This window comes from Megascapheus bottae, chromosome 1 (assembly GCF_031878675.1).
Source record: "Megascapheus bottae isolate mThoBot1 chromosome 1, mThoBot2.hap1, whole genome shotgun sequence".
Taxonomy (NCBI): domain Eukaryota; kingdom Metazoa; phylum Chordata; class Mammalia; order Rodentia; family Geomyidae; genus Megascapheus; species Megascapheus bottae.
In genome coordinates this window covers 103,537,128-103,555,996 of record NC_143509.1, presented here as the reverse complement: position 1 = coordinate 103,555,996, position 18,869 = coordinate 103,537,128, and the positions used below count along the sequence as shown (strand labels likewise).

General features: G+C 48.8%; 1 protein-coding gene across 2 annotated transcripts in view; it reads right to left on the bottom strand.

The window, feature by feature from the left end:
- Nucleotides 1-1,288: 1,288 nt before the first annotated feature.
- Nucleotides 1,289-18,869, bottom strand: part of Pknox1 (PBX/knotted 1 homeobox 1) — a 41,144-nt gene continuing 23,563 nt past the window's right edge. Inside the window, exons 4-11 of one of the 2 annotated variants that reach the window (XM_090349783.1) lie at nt 14,360-14,531; nt 12,316-12,486; nt 11,707-11,806; nt 10,266-10,363; nt 6,981-7,109; nt 4,901-4,977; nt 3,966-4,138; nt 1,289-2,650 (exon numbers count right to left, since the gene is read on the bottom strand). In XM_090349783.1, the coding sequence (XP_090205909.1) occupies nt 2,439-2,650; nt 3,966-4,138; nt 4,901-4,977; nt 6,981-7,109; nt 10,266-10,363; nt 11,707-11,806; nt 12,316-12,486; nt 14,360-14,531 (1,132 nt within the window). In that variant the 3' untranslated portion in view covers nt 1,289-2,438. The remainder of the gene's footprint in view (nt 2,651-3,965; nt 4,139-4,900; nt 4,978-6,980; nt 7,110-10,265; nt 10,364-11,706; nt 11,807-12,315; nt 12,487-14,359; nt 14,532-18,869) is intronic. The other variant, XM_090349793.1, reaches the window with a different exon arrangement.

Here is an 18,869-nt window from a genome sequence, read left to right as displayed (position 1 = left end):
TTTTATAAGATTGTCAGCTTCAAAGACCGAACATAATCAGAAAGACACTGTGGAGATGGCCTCGGGACAGCCCAGCTGGCGTCCTGCACACTGCAGGACGGCTTCTGCAGTCCAGACGCAGACAGCGGAGCCACCTACGGGTGTTTTCTACAGTGGGCGACTCAGTCTAGTCTTCCACGAGGCAGCCAGATGGCAGGAAGACAGCCAGCAGACTAGTCTCAAACACTCCCAGGATCTAACGGAAGTTAATGAAGCTGGGATCCCATCTGATGTGTAAAGGAAACTGGAAGGGGACACACTTCAGACCCTCATTGACCGAGGGCTGGAAAACAGATGGGTTTTTTGTTTTGTTTTGTTTTAAGGTGCAAATGTACAACAAATACAGTTGGCAGCCATTTCATGAGCCAGGACAGCCATAGCACCTTAGTGTTCAGGGAGAGGCCGAGGACCCAGTGTCGCCCTTAACGGCTTTTTGAGATCATATCTTGCTATGTAGCCAAGGCTGGCCTTGAACTCAGAATTTAGCAGGGAGAGTTCAGGGTCTAGGAAAAGAGATCTTAACGGACCCATGCATGGCAGGGGTCAGCACGGGGTTCAGGTCCCGGCCAGCGCAGCAGTGTGGCTAGCACGCGTCCATGGCCAGGTGGGACCCACCCATGACTTCAGGGGCAGGAAGAAGTACTCTGCGCCCTGTGGGTGTGCCCTTGCACTGGGGGGAGAGAAGGAGGGAGGGGGCGGCTTCTGCCCCACAGGTCCCGGTCTAAAAACTCCAACGATGTGGGCATTACAAAAAGCTAAAATGAACTTTTAGACTTGTGCAGACCTGACTTAAATATTAAAAACTATAAATAAGGAATGCAATGGCTGCTTAAAAATGATATTTTTTCCCCTAGAGTTGCAAAACGAGCTTTTCATTTGACTGAAGCTTCTGAACTAGCCTTGTAGCGACCCCTCTGAACTGCTGCGGTCTCCCCTATGACTGACTTCAGTTCATGGACTTTGTGGGGGAAGGTAACAGTTCCAGAACAAACACTGCACCAGCTAGCGATGACGCCTGTGGGGGCCTCGGCCCATCACCAGTCACTCCTGTGGGGTCTCCAGACCTGCCACATGGCTTCCACAGCCGCCCTGTCAGCAGAGGGCCTTGGGCCCTCTGGGGGGACAGACATGGCACAAGCAGGCTGGTGGTACGCCTTACCCCACTCCCAAGCCCACTCTGTGTGTGTCACCAGGAAATGGAAATACCCTAGGGACTCCAAATATCACATGACCTGCTGGGAAAGGAAGGCTCTGGAAACTGCCACAGCATTGGGAGCCTCCTGGAGCCTCCGGGGAAGGGGCCAGTTCAGCTCACAGCTGTCATTTCACCCGTGAAGATAGTCTGGGTGCCTGCCATCTACCCCAGCTCTGAGCAGTGGGGTGTAGCACATGTTATATTAGTTTATAATAAACATTCTATGCATGCCATAGTTTGGCTAAAAAGAATTATAGAATGACACACAGCCTGGTAAGACAACCATGTAACCCAGGTCAAACTTAAATTACACTGGACCACACCGGGAGCGTGTGAGTGAGGGCTGCAGCCTCTGGCTTCACTTACCTGAGGTTCTAGTTCACCTCACCCTCCTGTACTTATGTAGACGAGTGTAAAACGCAATGTGCGGCTGCACACAGAAAATTCATCAGCTAGCTGGTCACTCCTTTCCTAGCAGGTAAAAGGTTTCCCCTGAGGGAGGCAGGAGACTGCCGTAGTGCTGGAGGCCGGCAGGCCCTGGGACCCAGCCATTCCGAAGGTTCCAAATGGAAAGCAAGGGTGTAGTGTCGTGTTCCTTCTCTAGAAATTTTATCCTCAATATACTCATAATCCAATTCACAGCGAATTTATAAAAATAGCTTTTTATCCAATAATTCCAGCAAGGTAAAAATAGGAGTTTTCTTTTTCTACATAGTAAATGAACAGGCTCACTGACCAGTACCATGCACACGTGGGAACCAAGAGGCCGCGGACAGCATCTCCCAGCCCGTGGGCCACACACACGAGCGGCCACCGAGACCTGCTGCGAACCACAGAACTAAATTACAACTGCATAATTTTTTAGAAAATGGCAGCACTACTCCTCAATCTAATAAGGGACTCAAAATGGGGCGGGAGGGATCATTCACGTTTCTAGCAGTAAACCTCGGAAGAATTTCTTTAAAAACCCACACACGTACGTTTGAAAGAAGTCGCTGAAGCGGCAGCGCCGCCCTTTAAGCCTACTATGAAATACAAAAGTGCACTCTCCTATATCTACATATAAAACATATTAGAAATAAAACTGTAAAATGTTTGCTGTGCAAACAGTAAGAAGTCAGGCGCCGGGGGCGGGGCCGGCGTGCGCCAGGGGCGGGGCCGGCGGGCTGGGGGGCGGGGCCGGCGGGCCGGGGGCGGGGCCGCCCTACTGCAGGGAGTCGCTGGTCTCCAGCACCAGCCCGCCCATGTGCGTGGGCGCCAGCGCGCCTCCGTCCTCCTCTGTGCTGTCCACGGACTCGTCCTCGCTCTGCCCCGCCATCATCACCTGCTGCACGGCCAGGGTGGCCCCGTCCGAGGACAGGGACTGCAGGCTGTCCACGTTCATGTTCACGGGCGTGGCGATGGTCACGACGGCGCCTGCGGCAGAGCACAGGGGGGACGTCTATCAGCCGCTGGCTCGCGCGGCCTAACCTGGAGAACGCGTCCACGGAGCCCCACAGAGGCTCCGGGAGAGCGCCTGCCATCGGCCCAGACCAAGCTCTGCTAAGGAGGACTTGACCGGAAGTTGGGTCAGCAGAGGTCAAGGACAGCAGATTCCCAGGCCACAGCACGCTGCAGAGAGGAAGAGAACCAAGGACCAGGAGAAAGACGGACAAGAAACAAAACGCAAAGGGGAGGCAGGAAGACCCATCTGGGAGGGGAAAGAGAGAAGGGGCGGGAACTCTGAAGTGCGGAAATCTCTGTCATGGAGCCTGACAGCAACGGATGGAAACTGCCCAGACAGAACATGGGCTGAGACCGACTTGGCAAGGAGACAAGAGGAGACCACACACACGATGTCGACAGAGACAGCACATGTGACAGATAGCTGGATGATATGCAAACAGGCAGGAAAAACCCTAGAGGAGACACATTCACTCATGGCTATGGACAGACTAAGCTCAGGACATACACAGGACATGGACTGTTGTCTCTCCAAAGATCAGGAACAAGGATGCAAGGAGGATCTGCTTTCACTGGCTGTTCTGGTCTGACATCTTTTGAGGTCCTTGCCTTTTCTGAGATAGGGAAGGAGGGAGGAAAGCGTGGTGATGGCTGTGGTATGGGAGCTGGGCCCCCAAAGGGGCCCCTGGGTGCCCTGTCTTCAGGGCACATCCATGGAGCAGTGCTATTGAAGGTGGCAGGACCTCTGAGAAGCGAGGTCCATGGGGGAGAACCTCAAGGGGAGCTCCCATTCCCAGTCTTTTCCCTTTCCTGTGTCTCCATCATGTGGCCCCTTGTTGGAGGCCAGAACCCAAGGCCGCCTGTGTGAAACAAAACAAATGGCGCACACACACAATCTAAGATGCAAACAGAAAGATGCTCCTGAACCACCCTAGAACGGTGGCCTGTGAGAGGGAGAGGACAGAGGAGAGATAAAACCTACAGATAGACACTTGCATTGAAAAAGGGAGGATGAGATGAGTTCTGCTGCACCCAAAGCTGGAAGGAAGGGGAAAGCAGGAAGGAAAGCAGGGGTGGGGCCTCCCGACCACGAGCACATCCTCTCCATGGAGTGAATGATCTCATTCACACAATGGGCACAGCTTAAATCTTCCCACACCAGTCAGCACTGCCCAGCACTCTCCTTAGCACACATGCAACCACAGCATGACCACACCGTGGCTGAGAAGTGCACAGTGGTCCCACGGGCCTCGCGCTCACTTCCCCACTCCTCTGCAGAGACACATACCTTCTGACATGGTAAGCTCACTGGGCGGGGGCTGTGCCACTCCCGACGCAATAGAGTCAGGCCAAAACCTCTGCACCGGCCTGTTCTGAGCAGTTTTCTTCTTTGTTTTGGGAGTCTCTGAACAACTCGAATCCAGCATTGGCTGGAGAATTCGTCTTCTAGCATTGATGAACCTGTGAGGACAAAGAGACATGGAGAAGCTCAGCATTCTTGATGAATATGACCTAGGAACCGGGCCCAGAAGATGGAGACACATGAAACAGTGGCAAGCACATGATTAGCAAAGCCTCCTGGGCCATGAACTCAGGGCCTGAGCACTGTCCATGGGCTTTCTCTGGGCTAAGAGCTCTACCACTTGAGCCAGAGTACCACCTCCAGCTTTTCTCTATGTATGTAATACTGAGAAATCAAACCCTGGTCTTCGTGCACGCTAGGCAAGCACTCTACCACTAGGCCAAACTCCTGGCCCAGGTTTTGTTTTGCAGTTTTCTCATTTGATCTTAGCTAAAACAAACAAAAGGTTGAGAAGCAACCTCATCTGCTTTTCTCTGCATGGGTGAAATTAGGTATTGGTGCGACATGTGAATATGACTTTCTCCGTAAGAAAGAAAATGTTCAAGTAGCAAGACTTTATGAATCCAGTCCTTTCATCCTGCTGAGGTCACCAAGGCATAAACCTTCTGGAACCTTTCCCATAGGGTGCATCCTGTGCCGCTGGCCAGGTCACAGGCTGGGCCACCAGAGTAAGGGCTTGGAGTAAAGTATCACCATTTTTAAACACCATTCCAGATTGAGAGCTACCTAGCACAGCACCCGCGTGTGGGCAGGGACTAGCCCCCAAGGACTCTGCTGCTCTGTGGGCCAGTACTTTCTACTGATCTCTCCACGGCTCTACCGCAGTGAGGACAGTGTCAAAAACTGTACGTCTGTCTTACCAGTTGTTTACTTGGAGTAGAGTCAGATTTGTCTGAGCAGCAATCTGCTTTTTCTCATCTTCTGTTGGGTAGGGATGCTAAAAGTAAAAGGAGGGTTTGTCCATGACTTTAACTCTTAAGAAGAAAATAGAAGCACGCAAATCAGCAAGAACAAACACTGGTATCAGGAGCACTTTTAGCCAAACCTAACTTTAGTCTTACAAATCTTTTTTTTCCTTAACACAATGTTATTGCTGTTATGGGGGCATAAGTCAGGTAATGAGTACATTTGTTTCCCAGCACTTCCCCACGCTTCCCTGTCCTTGACCGCAAGTCACCCGCGTCACTTCCACAGTGAGTACATTTGTGTGTCTTCCTCTCTTTCTGCATATCCCTTGCCTCCCCCTTAAAAGACAAAAACAAACGTAAAAACAAACCACCACCACAGCACCACCAACAAAACCCCATGCTGCCATTTCTTAGCGTTCATGCTGCTGAAGTGTTTTAAATGTCTGGAGGATTACACTTTTCGGCTCCTCCCGAGGGCATCCTCTTTAGTTTGCGCATGTGAGTGCCAAGTCCTCCAGACGTTATCGTGTTCAGTTGTATTTTAGATCTAGCTACAAATCCTCACACTCGATAATTTTCTGTGCCTCGCAGCTGCCAGAGCACACTGAAGATGAGGGTGGGCCATGGCCTGTGAGCCCCAGCTGTGGGGGATTATCTTTCATCTGCAGACAGCTAACTGCACCCACAGAAAAGGATTTCTATCTAGCAGGGTGGGGAACCATTTTTCTCCCAAGGGCCATGTGGATACTTAGAACATGAGAGCTAGCCATACAATGGTCAGTACAGGCAGAGGAGCCATAGGAAGCTGTTGAGAAGCAGATGGGCCTGTCCTGTCATGTACAAAATGATTCCAAGGGTCCTAAATGGCCCCTGGCCAGACATTCCTCCCTCTGACACAGGGAACCATTTCACAGCCCTGTGTGCGCTGGCCAGGAGGGCGTTTATCCTCAAGTGCATGCACCAAACGCTGCACTGGACTTCTGAGCCCTCAGGTATAAACTGCACCATCAAAGTAGGGAAGTTGGTATCTGTCCTGGATGTGGTTTAAACCTTACAGGACTGGGAGTCCCAGACCAATGAAGGGATGGAACAGTATCACATCTACCTTGGCACACAAGCTGATCAGCAGAATAAATTTGATTTGCTATGACAGGTGAGTAAGCAGGTCTGAGCTTAAGGTTGGAAAAGTATAAATATTTTTCCCTGTAAGTCTCAAAATGTGCTGGCTGCCAGTGGCTCACGCCTGCAATCCTAGTTACTCAAGAGGCTAAGATCGGAGGACCACAGTTTTCAGCCAGTCTAGGAAGACAAATCTGAGAGCCCTTTATCTCCAATTCACTATCAAGAAACGTGGAGGTATGGCATAAGTGGTAGAGCACCAGCCTGGAACAGAAAAGCGAAATGAGAGCACCAGACCCTAAGTTTAAGCCCCAGGACTATGACACACACACAAACAAAAGCCTCAGAAACTAGAAACCGAGCGGGGCATGGTGCTATTATCCTGTGACTCCAGCACTGGGGAGGCAGAAGCTGGAAGGACAGCTACACAGACAGACCCTGTCTCAAAGAACATGGGCTGGTCGTGTAGCACAGTGGCCAACCATTTGCCCAGCATGAGGTATTGCAAAGAAAGAAAAATGTGGGAGAAGGGGAATGCCCCCCACTAGCACCTCCGTGTTCCACCATGCCCACAACATGGCCTTTCCCTGTGCACATAGCATCTAACGTCATGACATCCTTGTAACACAACATGAAATACTGCTTTCCTTCCAAGGTTTGCATGAACACCTCCTCTTTTCTGTCTCAAGGAACCCCATGCTCTCATCAGACCTAAAATGGTTTCCTCACACATGCACACAATTAGCAAGAGCAAAGTGAACTCTCCTCCAGGGCATCCTGTGTTGTATGTGCTTCAAAACCATTTCAGGGACCTGTGCTCAGCCCACACTCAACCTAACACCAAACCCACAGGCCTGGGCCTGCTGCACACAGGAACATGGCGCATGCGCAGAGGGCAGCTGGGCACCCTTACCCCGATGTGCTGGAAGAGCCAGGACCGCATCACGTTGGTGGCATGCTTTGGCAGGACACCCCTCTTGTTCTTGGATGAGCCGTCATCTTGATGTAGGATGCTGAGATCTTGGTTCAACTGTAACTGGAGCTTTTAACATTTGACAAATAGTTTTAGACACGAACATGCAACTGCCGACTTTAGAGGGGAGACTCTCCCCCAGGCTCTCCCGGGCACTGGTGCCTTTAGAGGGGAGACTGTCCCCAGGCTCTCCCAGGCACTGGTGGCATGCTTTATGGTGAAGGTGTACAAGCCAGACTCTGTGGGGCCTCATCTAACACAGGAAGCTCTCTTTGCTCTTCAGCCCCACTTCCTGCCCCATATCTGGTAAAGTCCTTGGACTCTTCCAGGAGTAAATGACATCCTTCCAGGAGTCCAACTGGCCATACCGGTGGTTCCAGGATGGGAACACCAAGGTCGGGATTCGATTCCTTGGTACCACATACATAGAAAAAAGCCAGAAGTGGTGCTGAGGCTCAAGTGGTAGAGCTCTAGCCCTGAGAAAGTCTAAGGACAGTGCTCAGGCCCTGAGCTCAAGCCCAGGACTGGCAAAAAAAAAAAAAAAAAGAAAGAAAGAAAAAAAAAAAATGAGTGGTGGGGCCAAGAGGGCAGAGGGGCACTCTGCAGCTGCACTTCACAAACTAATTTCTAAGTGGGCTTGTGCTGGTAGTGGAACTAAGGCTTCTTGGTGACAAGCTGCAGGAAGGCAAGGCAAGTCCCAGATGCCACGCTCGGTGAGGGCAATGCGTCCTCCACAGTGGTGACCCATGCCCTCCAAGATGGCTGCAAGGGACACCATCTCCACCCTCCACATCAGCCTTCCTGAGGCTGACATGATACCCACAAGGCAGGAAGCCCTGAGTGACAGAAAAGGGCTGGACAAGGGCCAGAAGGTCACCTATGACTGTCACCCACACACTGATGGTTTCTTTGTTTTGTTTTTTGTTTTTGTTTTTGTCAGTCATAGGTCTTGAACTCTGGGCCTGGGCACTGTCCCTGAGCTCTTCAGCTCAAGGCTACCGCCCTACCCCTGGAGCCACAGCACCACTTCGGGTTTTCTGGTGATTAATTAGAGATCAGTCACACAGACTTTTTTTTTTTTTTTTTGCCAGTCCTGGGCTTGAGCTCAGGGCCTGAGCACTGTCCTTGGACTTTCTCAAGGCTAGAGCTCTACCACTTGAGCCTCAGCACCACTTCCGGCTTTTTTCTATGTATGTGGTACCAAGGAATCGAACCCGGGTCTTCGTGCATGCTAGGCAAGCACTTTAACCAGTAGGCCAAACTCCCGGCCCCTTCACACAGACTTTTTAGTGCCCAGGCTAGATCTGAACCATGATCCTCAGAACTTAGCCTCCTGAGTAGCTAGGATGACAGGCGTGAGCCACAGCACCCACCTGGGTTTTTCTGGTTTTATGCCAGTCCTGGGACTTGATCTCAGGAAGTGGGAGCTGTCCCTGAGCTTTTGTACTCAAGGCTACCACTTGAGCCACAACTTTGGAAAAAGGTAACTGTCACAATCTTTCTGGCTGTGGTGTCCAGCTGAGGGGGCTGAGGTTGTCACACAGGCCCGGGTAAGAAAATCTTCCATCTCACATGAATGACAAAAATAATAATAAAATGAAAGAAAGAAAGAAAGAAAGGAAGAAAGGAAGAAAGAAAGGAAGAAAGAGTCTTCCATTGCAGTACATATTTTACAGCTTTTCTATTTAAATAGCAAACTTGGTTCCTAAGAAAATTCAGTTAAGTAGAAAATGTTCTTCCTAACAAGACAACAAGGTACGTAAGATATCTGACTTGGAAACGTTTTCCTCTAATTTCACACTAGGAAGCTATTCAACTAGACAGCACTGTTATCAAGGTATTTTCTTTTCCAGTCCTGGGGCAGGAACTCAGGGCCTGAGCACTGTCCTTGTGCTTTTTTCGAGGCTAGCACTATTGCCACTTGAGCCACAGCACTACTTCCAGTTATTTCTGTGTATGTGGTACTAAGGAACTGAACCCACAGCTTTGTGCTTGCTAAACAAGCACTCTACCACTAGGCCACACTCCCGGCCCCATGACAGGAATTTTAACTACAACAGGAATGTCTGGATGATGCGAGGCCTGGAGAGAGCAGGGCTAAAGCAACGACGAGGATGGAGGCTGAGCCCTGTGGGCAGAGCAGCACACAGGCATCACCAGTGAAAGTCGGCATCCTTGGCCCAGTGAAATACTATGTAAACATGTGCTAGAGAAAGGACGTGGGGGCCTGGAGGACAGGAGCACGCTGTTCTGGTCACTCGGCTTTTGGGGCGTAAGCCCCCTGAGTCTGTCTGTGCCAGGACAAGAAACTGCTCCTGTAGCCCAGGCCCAGTGCCGCGTCTCTGTCAGGCCCAGGAGGGCTGAGGGGCAGCCTTGATGGGGTCTGGCTGCTTCCCTATGCCACTGAAGCCTGGAGTCCAAAGGCAGCAGCTGGTTGCAGCCCACCTGCACACTCAGCACGGCACACTCAGATCTGCCCTGGCATCCAGCGCACAGAAGCCACGTGTGGAAGGGAGGGAGCAGAAACCCAGGTCTAACACAAACTCAATCAACCTGCCCAAAATGAGAACTTAAGTCAGATCCTTCTCCTTGAAACCTAGGTCACAATAAAGAAACACAAAGGGCTTATAGCTTTGAAATTTAAAGGGATCTTGGCAGCCTAACGGGTTGCTGGGAAGGAGCGGGGAAGGGCCAGGGCACAGTGTGCATGTCTGCCTGTCCCTGCTGACCTGCGCAGCTGTCTCTCCTGTTACGGAGGCTACACACTCGAAATAGGGGCACTGAGAACCCTGGCTAGTGCTCCCTTTGGGCTTTATTGGGGTCTGCTTTAAATCGAGTGCCTCAGACACAGAGAGACACACTGCAGAGTGCCCGGAAAGCTTCCAGTGACCAGGGATTGTCCTGCCAGCTCCTGCTGGGCATTCAGGCTGGGACTTGTCTTGCTGGTCTGTAGCTATAGAGCCTCCCAACTCAGGAGCCTGGGCAGAGCTGGCTAACAGATAGCTAGCTTCTAGGGTCAGGAAAGACTTTCCTGCAACTTGCAAATTTTCCACAGCAAGGGAGATGGGAAGCAAAAAGAAACAAACTGATATATATTCAGCCTGAGTGGAGACTGTCCAGAGACACAACAGCCTTCAAGCAGAGGGGATGGCCCACCCCTGGACTGTCCCTCAGTGCCACCCACATGGACACCCTGACCCCCAGCCTTTAGAAGGTGGTACTCACCTGAGAGTTCTGGATCCTAATTGTCCCAGGAGACAAGGCCTGTGTGACCACCTGGCCTTGTGGAGTGACAACGGTGACAGGCTGGTACACGGTGCCACCTCAAGAGGGAGAAGAAACTTTAAGAGCTAAGCTACTTTACCACTTATTCTACTTAAGAAGGAATTTTTTAAAAGTACACTTTAATGAGCATTTTAGTCACTTCAAATGGATCAACAATACTTTGTAAACTGACTTGCTGCTACAAATTATCAAACAAAATTGGTCCCCTACTGAACCAAAGGAGACTTTCATGTCCTTCCTTCAACCTGCCTCTGCCTCTACTTTCTTTCACATATGAAAGATTGGCTAGCAGCTCCAGATTTAAAAAAAAAAATGGTTCTGGTTAAATTCTGACCACTAGTTCTGTAGTTGCTGCTGTCGCTTGTTGGTCATGGGCCTGAACTTGGGGCCTGGGCGATATTCCTGAGCTCTTTTGCTCAGGCTAGTGCTCTATCACTTTGAATCACAGTAACATTTCCGATTTTCTGGTGGTCAGTTGAAGAGTCTCCAGACTTTTCTGCTAGGGCTGGCTTTGAATTGAGATCCTCAGACCTCAGGGTCCTGAGTAGCTAGGATTATAGGCCGGAACCAGTGGCACTCGGCTGGTCACTAGTGTTCTTTTTCCTGGGAGGTTTCCCATTCTGCTATTATGTGACATTTCGAAATAGTATACACTATTAGTCAGCATGTTCTGCTCCATACCCAGCATGCCCTGCTCCACTCCCTTTGTAAGACTTTTTTTTTTTTTAATTTGTAACAGTCTATATATGCCAAGGAATGCTAGAATCAATCCCTTTTGAAATGGTTTTTGTTAGATGAGAAATACTAAAAGTAGGCCCATAACTTTTGCTAAATTAACAGTTCATGATACAATTTAGCTTTATCAGATGCTGCTAAAAGTATAATTCAATTTTTTTTTTGCCAGTTGTGGGGCTTGAACTCAGGGCCTGAGCACTGTCCTTGAACTTCTTTCTTGAGGCTAGAGCTCTACCACTTGAGCTTTTTTCTATGTATGTGGTACTGAGGAATCGAACCCAGGTCTTTGTGCATGCTAGGCAAGCACTCTACCACTAGGCCAAACTCCTGGCCCCTAATTCAAAATTCTTATTTGAAAAGCACAATTATTTTTTGCTATGTACTTTCAGCACCTGTATTAGGTCCTTTATATATATACTTTAGGTAGGAAAAATGCAATTTAAATATTATATTTGTTGCTAATTAGTAAATAAACAGTCAAAGAACTAGAGTTTAGTATGATTATATCAGGAGCAAGTATTAATCAAAGTACTGCAAAATTAAGAAAAATATAAAATCTTAAAATTCATATTTATACACTCATTCAAATATAATATATTTATATTCTGCCAAATCTCATAGAGAAAATGGACGTGTCTTGTCGTACCTGCCACCGTCGCCATGGTTACGTTTCCCTGCTGCAGGGCAGAGGCTGGTACCACAATTCCCTGGGGACTGAGGGTGCCTGTGATAGCACTCTGAACCTGCTAAACAGTAGAGCACACATTGTGGTGATCACTGTGGGGCGGGGGGAGGGAGAAACCTGTTCAAGATTCAAAGGAAGAGCATAGTACTATCACAACAAAGGGCAGGCCTGAGGTGCAGCACAGACTTGATGACAAGTTTTCAGAAAAAAGCATCCCGTATGAAAAAGAGATGTAAAACTGTACTAAATACAATGATCAGCACTTAATTATCAGTGTGCTTTGGTATTCTGTCAAGCTGAAGAAGCAAATGGTACTCTTCTACTCCCCATAAACATGGCCAGGCCAGTGGGCCCTGGAATACAGATGGAGACTCACCCCAACCCCACTCCCTCAGCAAGACAGATCTCTAAGCTGAGCCATTCCTAAGCCAGACCAAGTTCAGAGACTCAGATCACTGCAGTAGAGCAGTCATCAAGGTAGCGCAGCACCTGTAAAGATGCTGCTGGGTCTCAGGAGCCAACACCAAGGTTACAGTGAACAAGAAGCAGGGCGGGCCCCAAATACAGTACCTGGGACTGCACGGGGGAGTAGGGGCTTCCAGGCTCCCCGCTCAGCAGGGTCTCACTGTTCATTTTTGTCTTCAGACAGGCAATGTACCGACTGCAGAAATCTTTGCAGAGTTCATTAACCTTCTCCAGCTCAAGAAGATGAATGCGCAGGACCTGGATTGCTTTCACCATCTAGACACAGGCAATGAACAGTGAGATGAGACCAGAGGACAGCATCACCATCACACGTCATGGCGCTTGGTTATCAGGTGGAGACAACCTGAGTACCAACAATAGAGTTGGAACCATGTCTGAAATCACACACGGGCAATGTCCCAGCACCACTGCTGGTTCACGCTCTCAGCTGTGGTGGGCATCTGGTATACCCACCACATGGAGCCCAGAGACACCCTCAGAGCAGCCATGCTACAAGCGGCTCTGTCCCTGCCAACACCTGGGCCACAGCCCAGCCCCACATCTCTGCAGCTAAGCAGGTCTCTTACCTTAGCTGTACAACATCTCTACAGCCACAGCTAAGCCACACGTGCTTCCTCATTTCAATACCGTCCAGCTCTCTGGATTGTATGTCTAGTATCAAGTCCAAGAACTCTGCTCACCCAAAGATTTTCTCTGACATTTCTAAAGTTTCATCATTGTATAGGAAGTCACTATACTTGGAGGTAATTTGTCCCTCAGCAACACATCACTCATAGCAACGACCTTAACTCTGTTACCACTCATGATCACCAGTGCCCCTGCAGTCTCCGGCTCACAGCATGAAACAACAGGGCTGTAAAGAGCACCTGCTCCCCTCAGGAAGAAGGTCAGCTGTAGGTCCATGGAGGGATGGACAGACCCCGCCTCACCCTAAGGGTGAGATGAGGAGACTCAGGTAACTCTCTATACACTCTATTAGGTGGAAAAGAGTAAATGTGCAATAAACAAAAACAAATTTAAGGGCTGTGGGGCACCTTGGCTCACACCTGTAATCCTGGCTACTCAGGAGGCTGAGACCTGAGGATCTTGGTTCAAAGCACTAAAGTCCATGAGATCCTTATCTCCAATTAAGCACAAGAAAACAGGAAGTGGGGCCCAGGCCCATGGGTAGGGTAGTAGCCTTGAGCTCAAGAGCTCAGGAACAGCGCCCAGGCCCAGAATTCAAGACCACTGACCCATAAAAAAACAAACAAACAAACAAACAAACAAAACAACTAAGGCCTGAGCAATTTGTTCGGGAAAAATACTTTCTGAAGATTCTTGTCCGCTAAGAACTACTAAGGCTTGTGGAAACGCAGTGAAGGCCTCCCTGCACAGGTCAGTGTCCACCCCAGTATGGGGGTGAGGCAACACACTGCCCGGGGGGGGGACGTGGACAGAGGTGGTGGGGGCTGCCCACACACTTTGAATTGACCAGTAATGACATTAACAACTTCAAAGGATTCTCCTCTTCTGTGGCAGAGTGCAGGGGACCTAGATTTGGGGCCCTAGAAGCAGAAAGTGGGCCCCCCAACTTAGGTTTGGAGGATACCAAGTCTTATGCCAAGATCAGGGACTTACCAAGAACAAAAGGTGGGCACACAGGAGTGCTGTGGAACCTTTGCAAAGAACTGCACCAACCAGGATGGAGGCCAAGAGTCTTTTATTCATTCATCAAAAGATAAGGTCACCAGAAACCAGAAGACAGAGCCATGGGTTTTTGACATATTGGAAACTAAGCTGTTTCATGATACAATTTTCTGGTGGAATTTTTTCATTAGAAGCTTCAAATTTCATGAGGATTTTTTTTTTTTAAATCAATCATGGGGCTTGGACTCTGGGCCTGGGTGCTGTCCCTGAGTTCTTCAGCTCAAGGCTACCGCCCTACCCCTGGAGCCACAGCGCCACTTCCAGTTTTCTGGTGATTAATTGGAGATAAGTCTCTCAGTCTTTAGTGATGGGGCTGGCTTTGAAACATGATCCTCAGATTTCAGTCTCCTGAGTAGCTAGGATTGTAGGTGTGAGCCACCATGCCCAGTAATAAAAGGATTTAAAAAGTTGTGAAAAGTAACACACTGACTTTACTTACTAAGTTGTCTGTTTCGGGATCTTCACAGAAGAAGGGCTTTCCTTCTTTTTCCTGTTTCCTGACGAAGTTCTCAATGTCCACGTCAAAACTGGCAGAAGTTGTGCCTTCTGAACCTTGTGTGGACTGTTCACATTTTTCAAACAACAAAGCTAGTAATGGGAATAGTGGATGCCTGGAGGAGAAAAGAAAAAAACAAAGGTGTGTTCTATGCCTCCCTGAGAATGCCTTAGTGTATGTGTGTGTATACATGATTAATGGTTTTTGTTGTTGTGGTTGCCGGTCCTGTGGCTTGAACTCAGGGCCTGAGCACTGTTTCTCCAGACTAGTGATCTACCACTTGAGCCACAACACCATTTTCAGCTTTTTCTATGTATGTGGTACCGAGGAATCAAACTCGATCTTTGTGCATGCTAGGCAAGCACTCTACCACTAGGCTAAACTCCTGGCCCCTACATGATTTATGTTTCTGAGACAGAGTGTCTCATTATGTAGCCCACGAAGGCCTCCAACTTTGGATCCTCCTGTCTCAGCCTTCCAAGGGTTAGAATTACAAGAACAAACCACTCCACCTGGCTTGTGTGATTTTATATAGCAGCTCTGCTTTGTTGAACTCTCAGTTCTTAAAGTGCACAAGTCAACAGAGTGTAGTATACTTCAGAGGCAGGCAGCCATCACCAATAAATAAGGTATTAGGCTGTGATCACCCCTAAAAGAAACGCTGTAGCCACCAGCAGCTGCTATTTCCCAAGCCCCAGCCCACCACAAACCTACTTCTTATTTCTCCACTTGCTATTCATCTCATCTAGTAGAATTACACATAAACATTGGAGTCCGGTTTCTGAGACTAAGCACATTTTCAAGACATACTAGTGTTGCAACCCACACCGGTCCTTGACCGCTCGTGGCTGAACCTGCAGGGGCAGCTCATGCTTACTTCTTCTTCAGTTGGTGGATGTCTGGCTTTTGCCTATTATGGACAACGTTACTACAAATACATTGTCATTTCTTTTGGGCACATGCACTGAGTAGTTTCTGGGTTTAATTCCGCCCCTCCCCCCGCTCTCATTTTTGGGCTGGTCCTTAGGTTTGAACTCAGGGCCTGGGTATTGTCTCTGACCATTTTTGTTCATGGCTAGTGCTCTACCACTTGACCTACAACTCTACTTCCAGGGTTTTTTTTGGTAATAATTAAATTATTTCATAGACTTTCCTGCCCAAGTTGGCTTTGAACCTTGATCCTAAGATCTCGGCTTCCTGAGCAGCTATGATTACAAGTGTGAGCCACCCACACCTGGCTTTAATAATTTAAGAAGCTGCCGGGCCATTTTCCAAAGTGGCTGCACCATTTTACATTCCGACCTGCAGTGCACAGGGTTCCAACTTCTCCACATTCTACCAATACTTGCTCTTCTGCTTTTCTTTTTAATTATAGGCATCCTAATGATATGAGGTGGTATTTTTAGGGGAAATTTGGGGCTGAGGATTTATTTTTTTGTGCCAGTTCTAGGGCTTGAACTTGGGGCCTGTCCCTGAGCTTTTTCACTCAAGGCTAAGGCTCTAGCACTTTGAGCCACTATTTCACTTCTGGCTTTCTGGATAGTTAACTGGAGATAAGAATATTGCAGGCTTGGACAGGGGATGTGGTGTAGTTACAGAGTGCTTGCCAAGTATGCATAAAGCCCTGGGTTCAATTACTCAGTACCACATAAACAGAAAAAGCCATAAGCGGTAGGTACTGTGGCTCAAGTGGTAGAGTGTTAGTCTTGAGCACAGAGAAGCTCAGGGACAGAGCTCAGGCCCTGAGTTCAAGTCCCAGGACGAGCTAAAAAGAAAAAAAATGAAGACTATTGCAGGCTTTTCTACCCAGGATGCCTTTGAACTAAGATCTTCAGATCTCAACCACCTGAGTAGCTAGGATTGTAGGCATGAGCCACCAGTGCCTGGCCCGGGGCAGGGGCAGGGGGCAGGGGCAGGGGGCAGGTCAATCATGGGGCCTGGTGCTTGCTGTCCCTGAGTTCCACCACTTTGAGCCACAGGCCTACTTCTGGTTTTCCGGTGGTTACCACAGGACTTTCATGCCCAGGCTGGCTTTGAACTGTGATCCTCAGATCTCAGCCTCTGCGTAGCTAGCGTTATAGGCATGAGCTACCAGTGCCTGGTAGGGGATGAGGTGATTTCTGAGACAGGATCCAACTGTTAGCCCAGACTGGCCTAGAACTTGCAGTCTTCCTGCCTCACCCTCCCCATTAGTAGGACTACAGGTGTGCACTGCCAACCAAACCTTCTGGCATTTTTAACTATGCAGTAAGTAAATACATTTTTTTTTTTTGGGCCAGTCCTGGGCTAGAACTTGGGGCCTGAGCACTGTCCTTGGACTTTCTCAAGGCTAGAGCTCTACCACTTGAGCCTCAGCATCATTTCCGGCTTTTTTTCTATGCATGTAGTACCGAGGAATCAAACCCGGGTCTTCGTGCAGGCTAGGCAAGCACTCTACCACTAGGCCAAACTCCTGGCCCCGTAAATACATCTTTAAAAAAAACTCAGTGCGTGGTGTGTACCCACAGCCTGCTCTGGGGGACACTGTATACTCACATGGTTCTGGAACTTGCTTCACTCTTCAAAATCCTTCCCACAAGCAGAATGGACTAAATAAGTCTACAGCTTACACAGCTGGCCACAGACTTCCACTCATTAGAATGCTCTGCTAGACTTTGCTTTCAAAAGCGCCTTTTAATTTATTTTTGCAGTGAACTGCACCAGTTATACAGCCAGTGCTGCTTCAGAGCTTGTCCCTAATGGCAGCATGGCAGCTTGCTGTGTGAGACCCCAACAGTGTCACCGCTCACCTCCCGCCCTCAAGCTTTCTGTAGTTGGTCAGCGCTTACAACGTAGAGGCATCAAGCTCTAGGAGAGCCGCCTGCCACTGAAACAAGAAACACCACAGAATTCACATTCCAAGCGGAGATAATAAACCTGTTTGTAAACCTTGAAGACATGCTAAGTGACAAAAAGCCAATTGTTGTATGATTCCATTTATATTAAACATTTGAGTACGTTCTTTTTGTTCTTGTTGCTGTTCACTATGTGGCTTGAACTTGGGGCATTAGCTCTTTGGCTTAAGGCAAGCACTCTAACACTTTGAGCCACAGTGCCAATTCCAGTTTTCGAGTGGTTAATTAGTGGTTAAGAGTCTCACAGACTTTCCCGCTTTGAACTGTGATCCTTAGATCTCAGCCTCTTGAGTAGTTAGGATTTTAGGTGTGAGCCATAAAAACTGGCCAGTAGTTAAATTCATGCTGGTATTGGAGCTTGAATTCAGGGTCGTGCATTCTTGCTCAGCTTTTTTCTTCATGCTCTACCACTAGAGCCACATCTCCAGTTCTGACCCTTTGCTGGTTAACTGGAGATATGAGTTGCTGCAATCTGTTAGCCCAGGCTAGCTAACAGATCTGAACCTCCTGAATGGTTAGAATTAGTTATAAACCATGAGCATCCAGCTGTCACTTTTACTTTAGGCTGCTTGTCAGTCCCTTACTGGTCCTTTAAAGCTTTGAGGGTATCAATCTTTGTGTCTGCCTTACACACATATGCTTCCAGCCTGCTACTTGCCTTTTATTTTTCCATGTAAAGGGTCTGTTTCGATACTCACGTTGATTAGTCTTCTTGATATTTTGAGTTAGCATCTGGGTAGTTAACTGGAGATAAGAGTCTTGCAAGGGGGTTTGGGGGGATGGCCTAGTGGTAGATTGCTGGCCTAGCATGCACCAAGACCCCAGTTCCATTCCCCAGTATCACATACATAGAGAAAGCCAGAAGCGATGCTGTGGCTCAAGTGGTAGAGCTCTAGCCTTGAGAAAGCCCAAGGACAGTGCTCTGAGCTCAAGCCCAGGACTGCAGGCTTTTCTGCCCAGAGTGGCTTTGAACCGAAATCCTCAGCAAACAGCCACCTGAAGGTATCTTCAAGTGATGGTAACATATATTTTTGTTTTCTCCAAATTCCTTATATGCTTTTAATCTTGGATATTCAAGGGGATTTTATGAGCAAAGAATCTCTTAGGAGCCAGGCACGGTGGATCACGCCTGTAATCCTAGCTACTCAGGAGACTGAGATCTGAGGATCAAGGTTCCAAGCCAGCCCAGACACAAAAGGCCCTGAGACTCTTATCTCCAATTAACCTCTAGAAAATGGAAAGTGGGGCTTGGCTCAAGGGTAGGGTGGTAGCCTTGTGCTGAAGAGCTCAGGGACAGTGCCCAGGCTGAGTTCAAGCCCCATGACCCACAAAAAGAAAAAGAATCTCTCAGGTGGTTTTCCGAAGTCACCAGCTCCTCCAGTATCTGTACATCTTCTGCCTGATAATCTGAAATGCCATTGTACATCATTCGCACACAGCATACTTTGACCTCTCCTCTCCCACCCTGACCCACTCTCTGCACTCCTGCCTACTACCGTGCTTGCTATAGCTCTCGGGTCCCCTTCCGGTCATGCTCTTCCTTCAGGGCAGGTAAACAC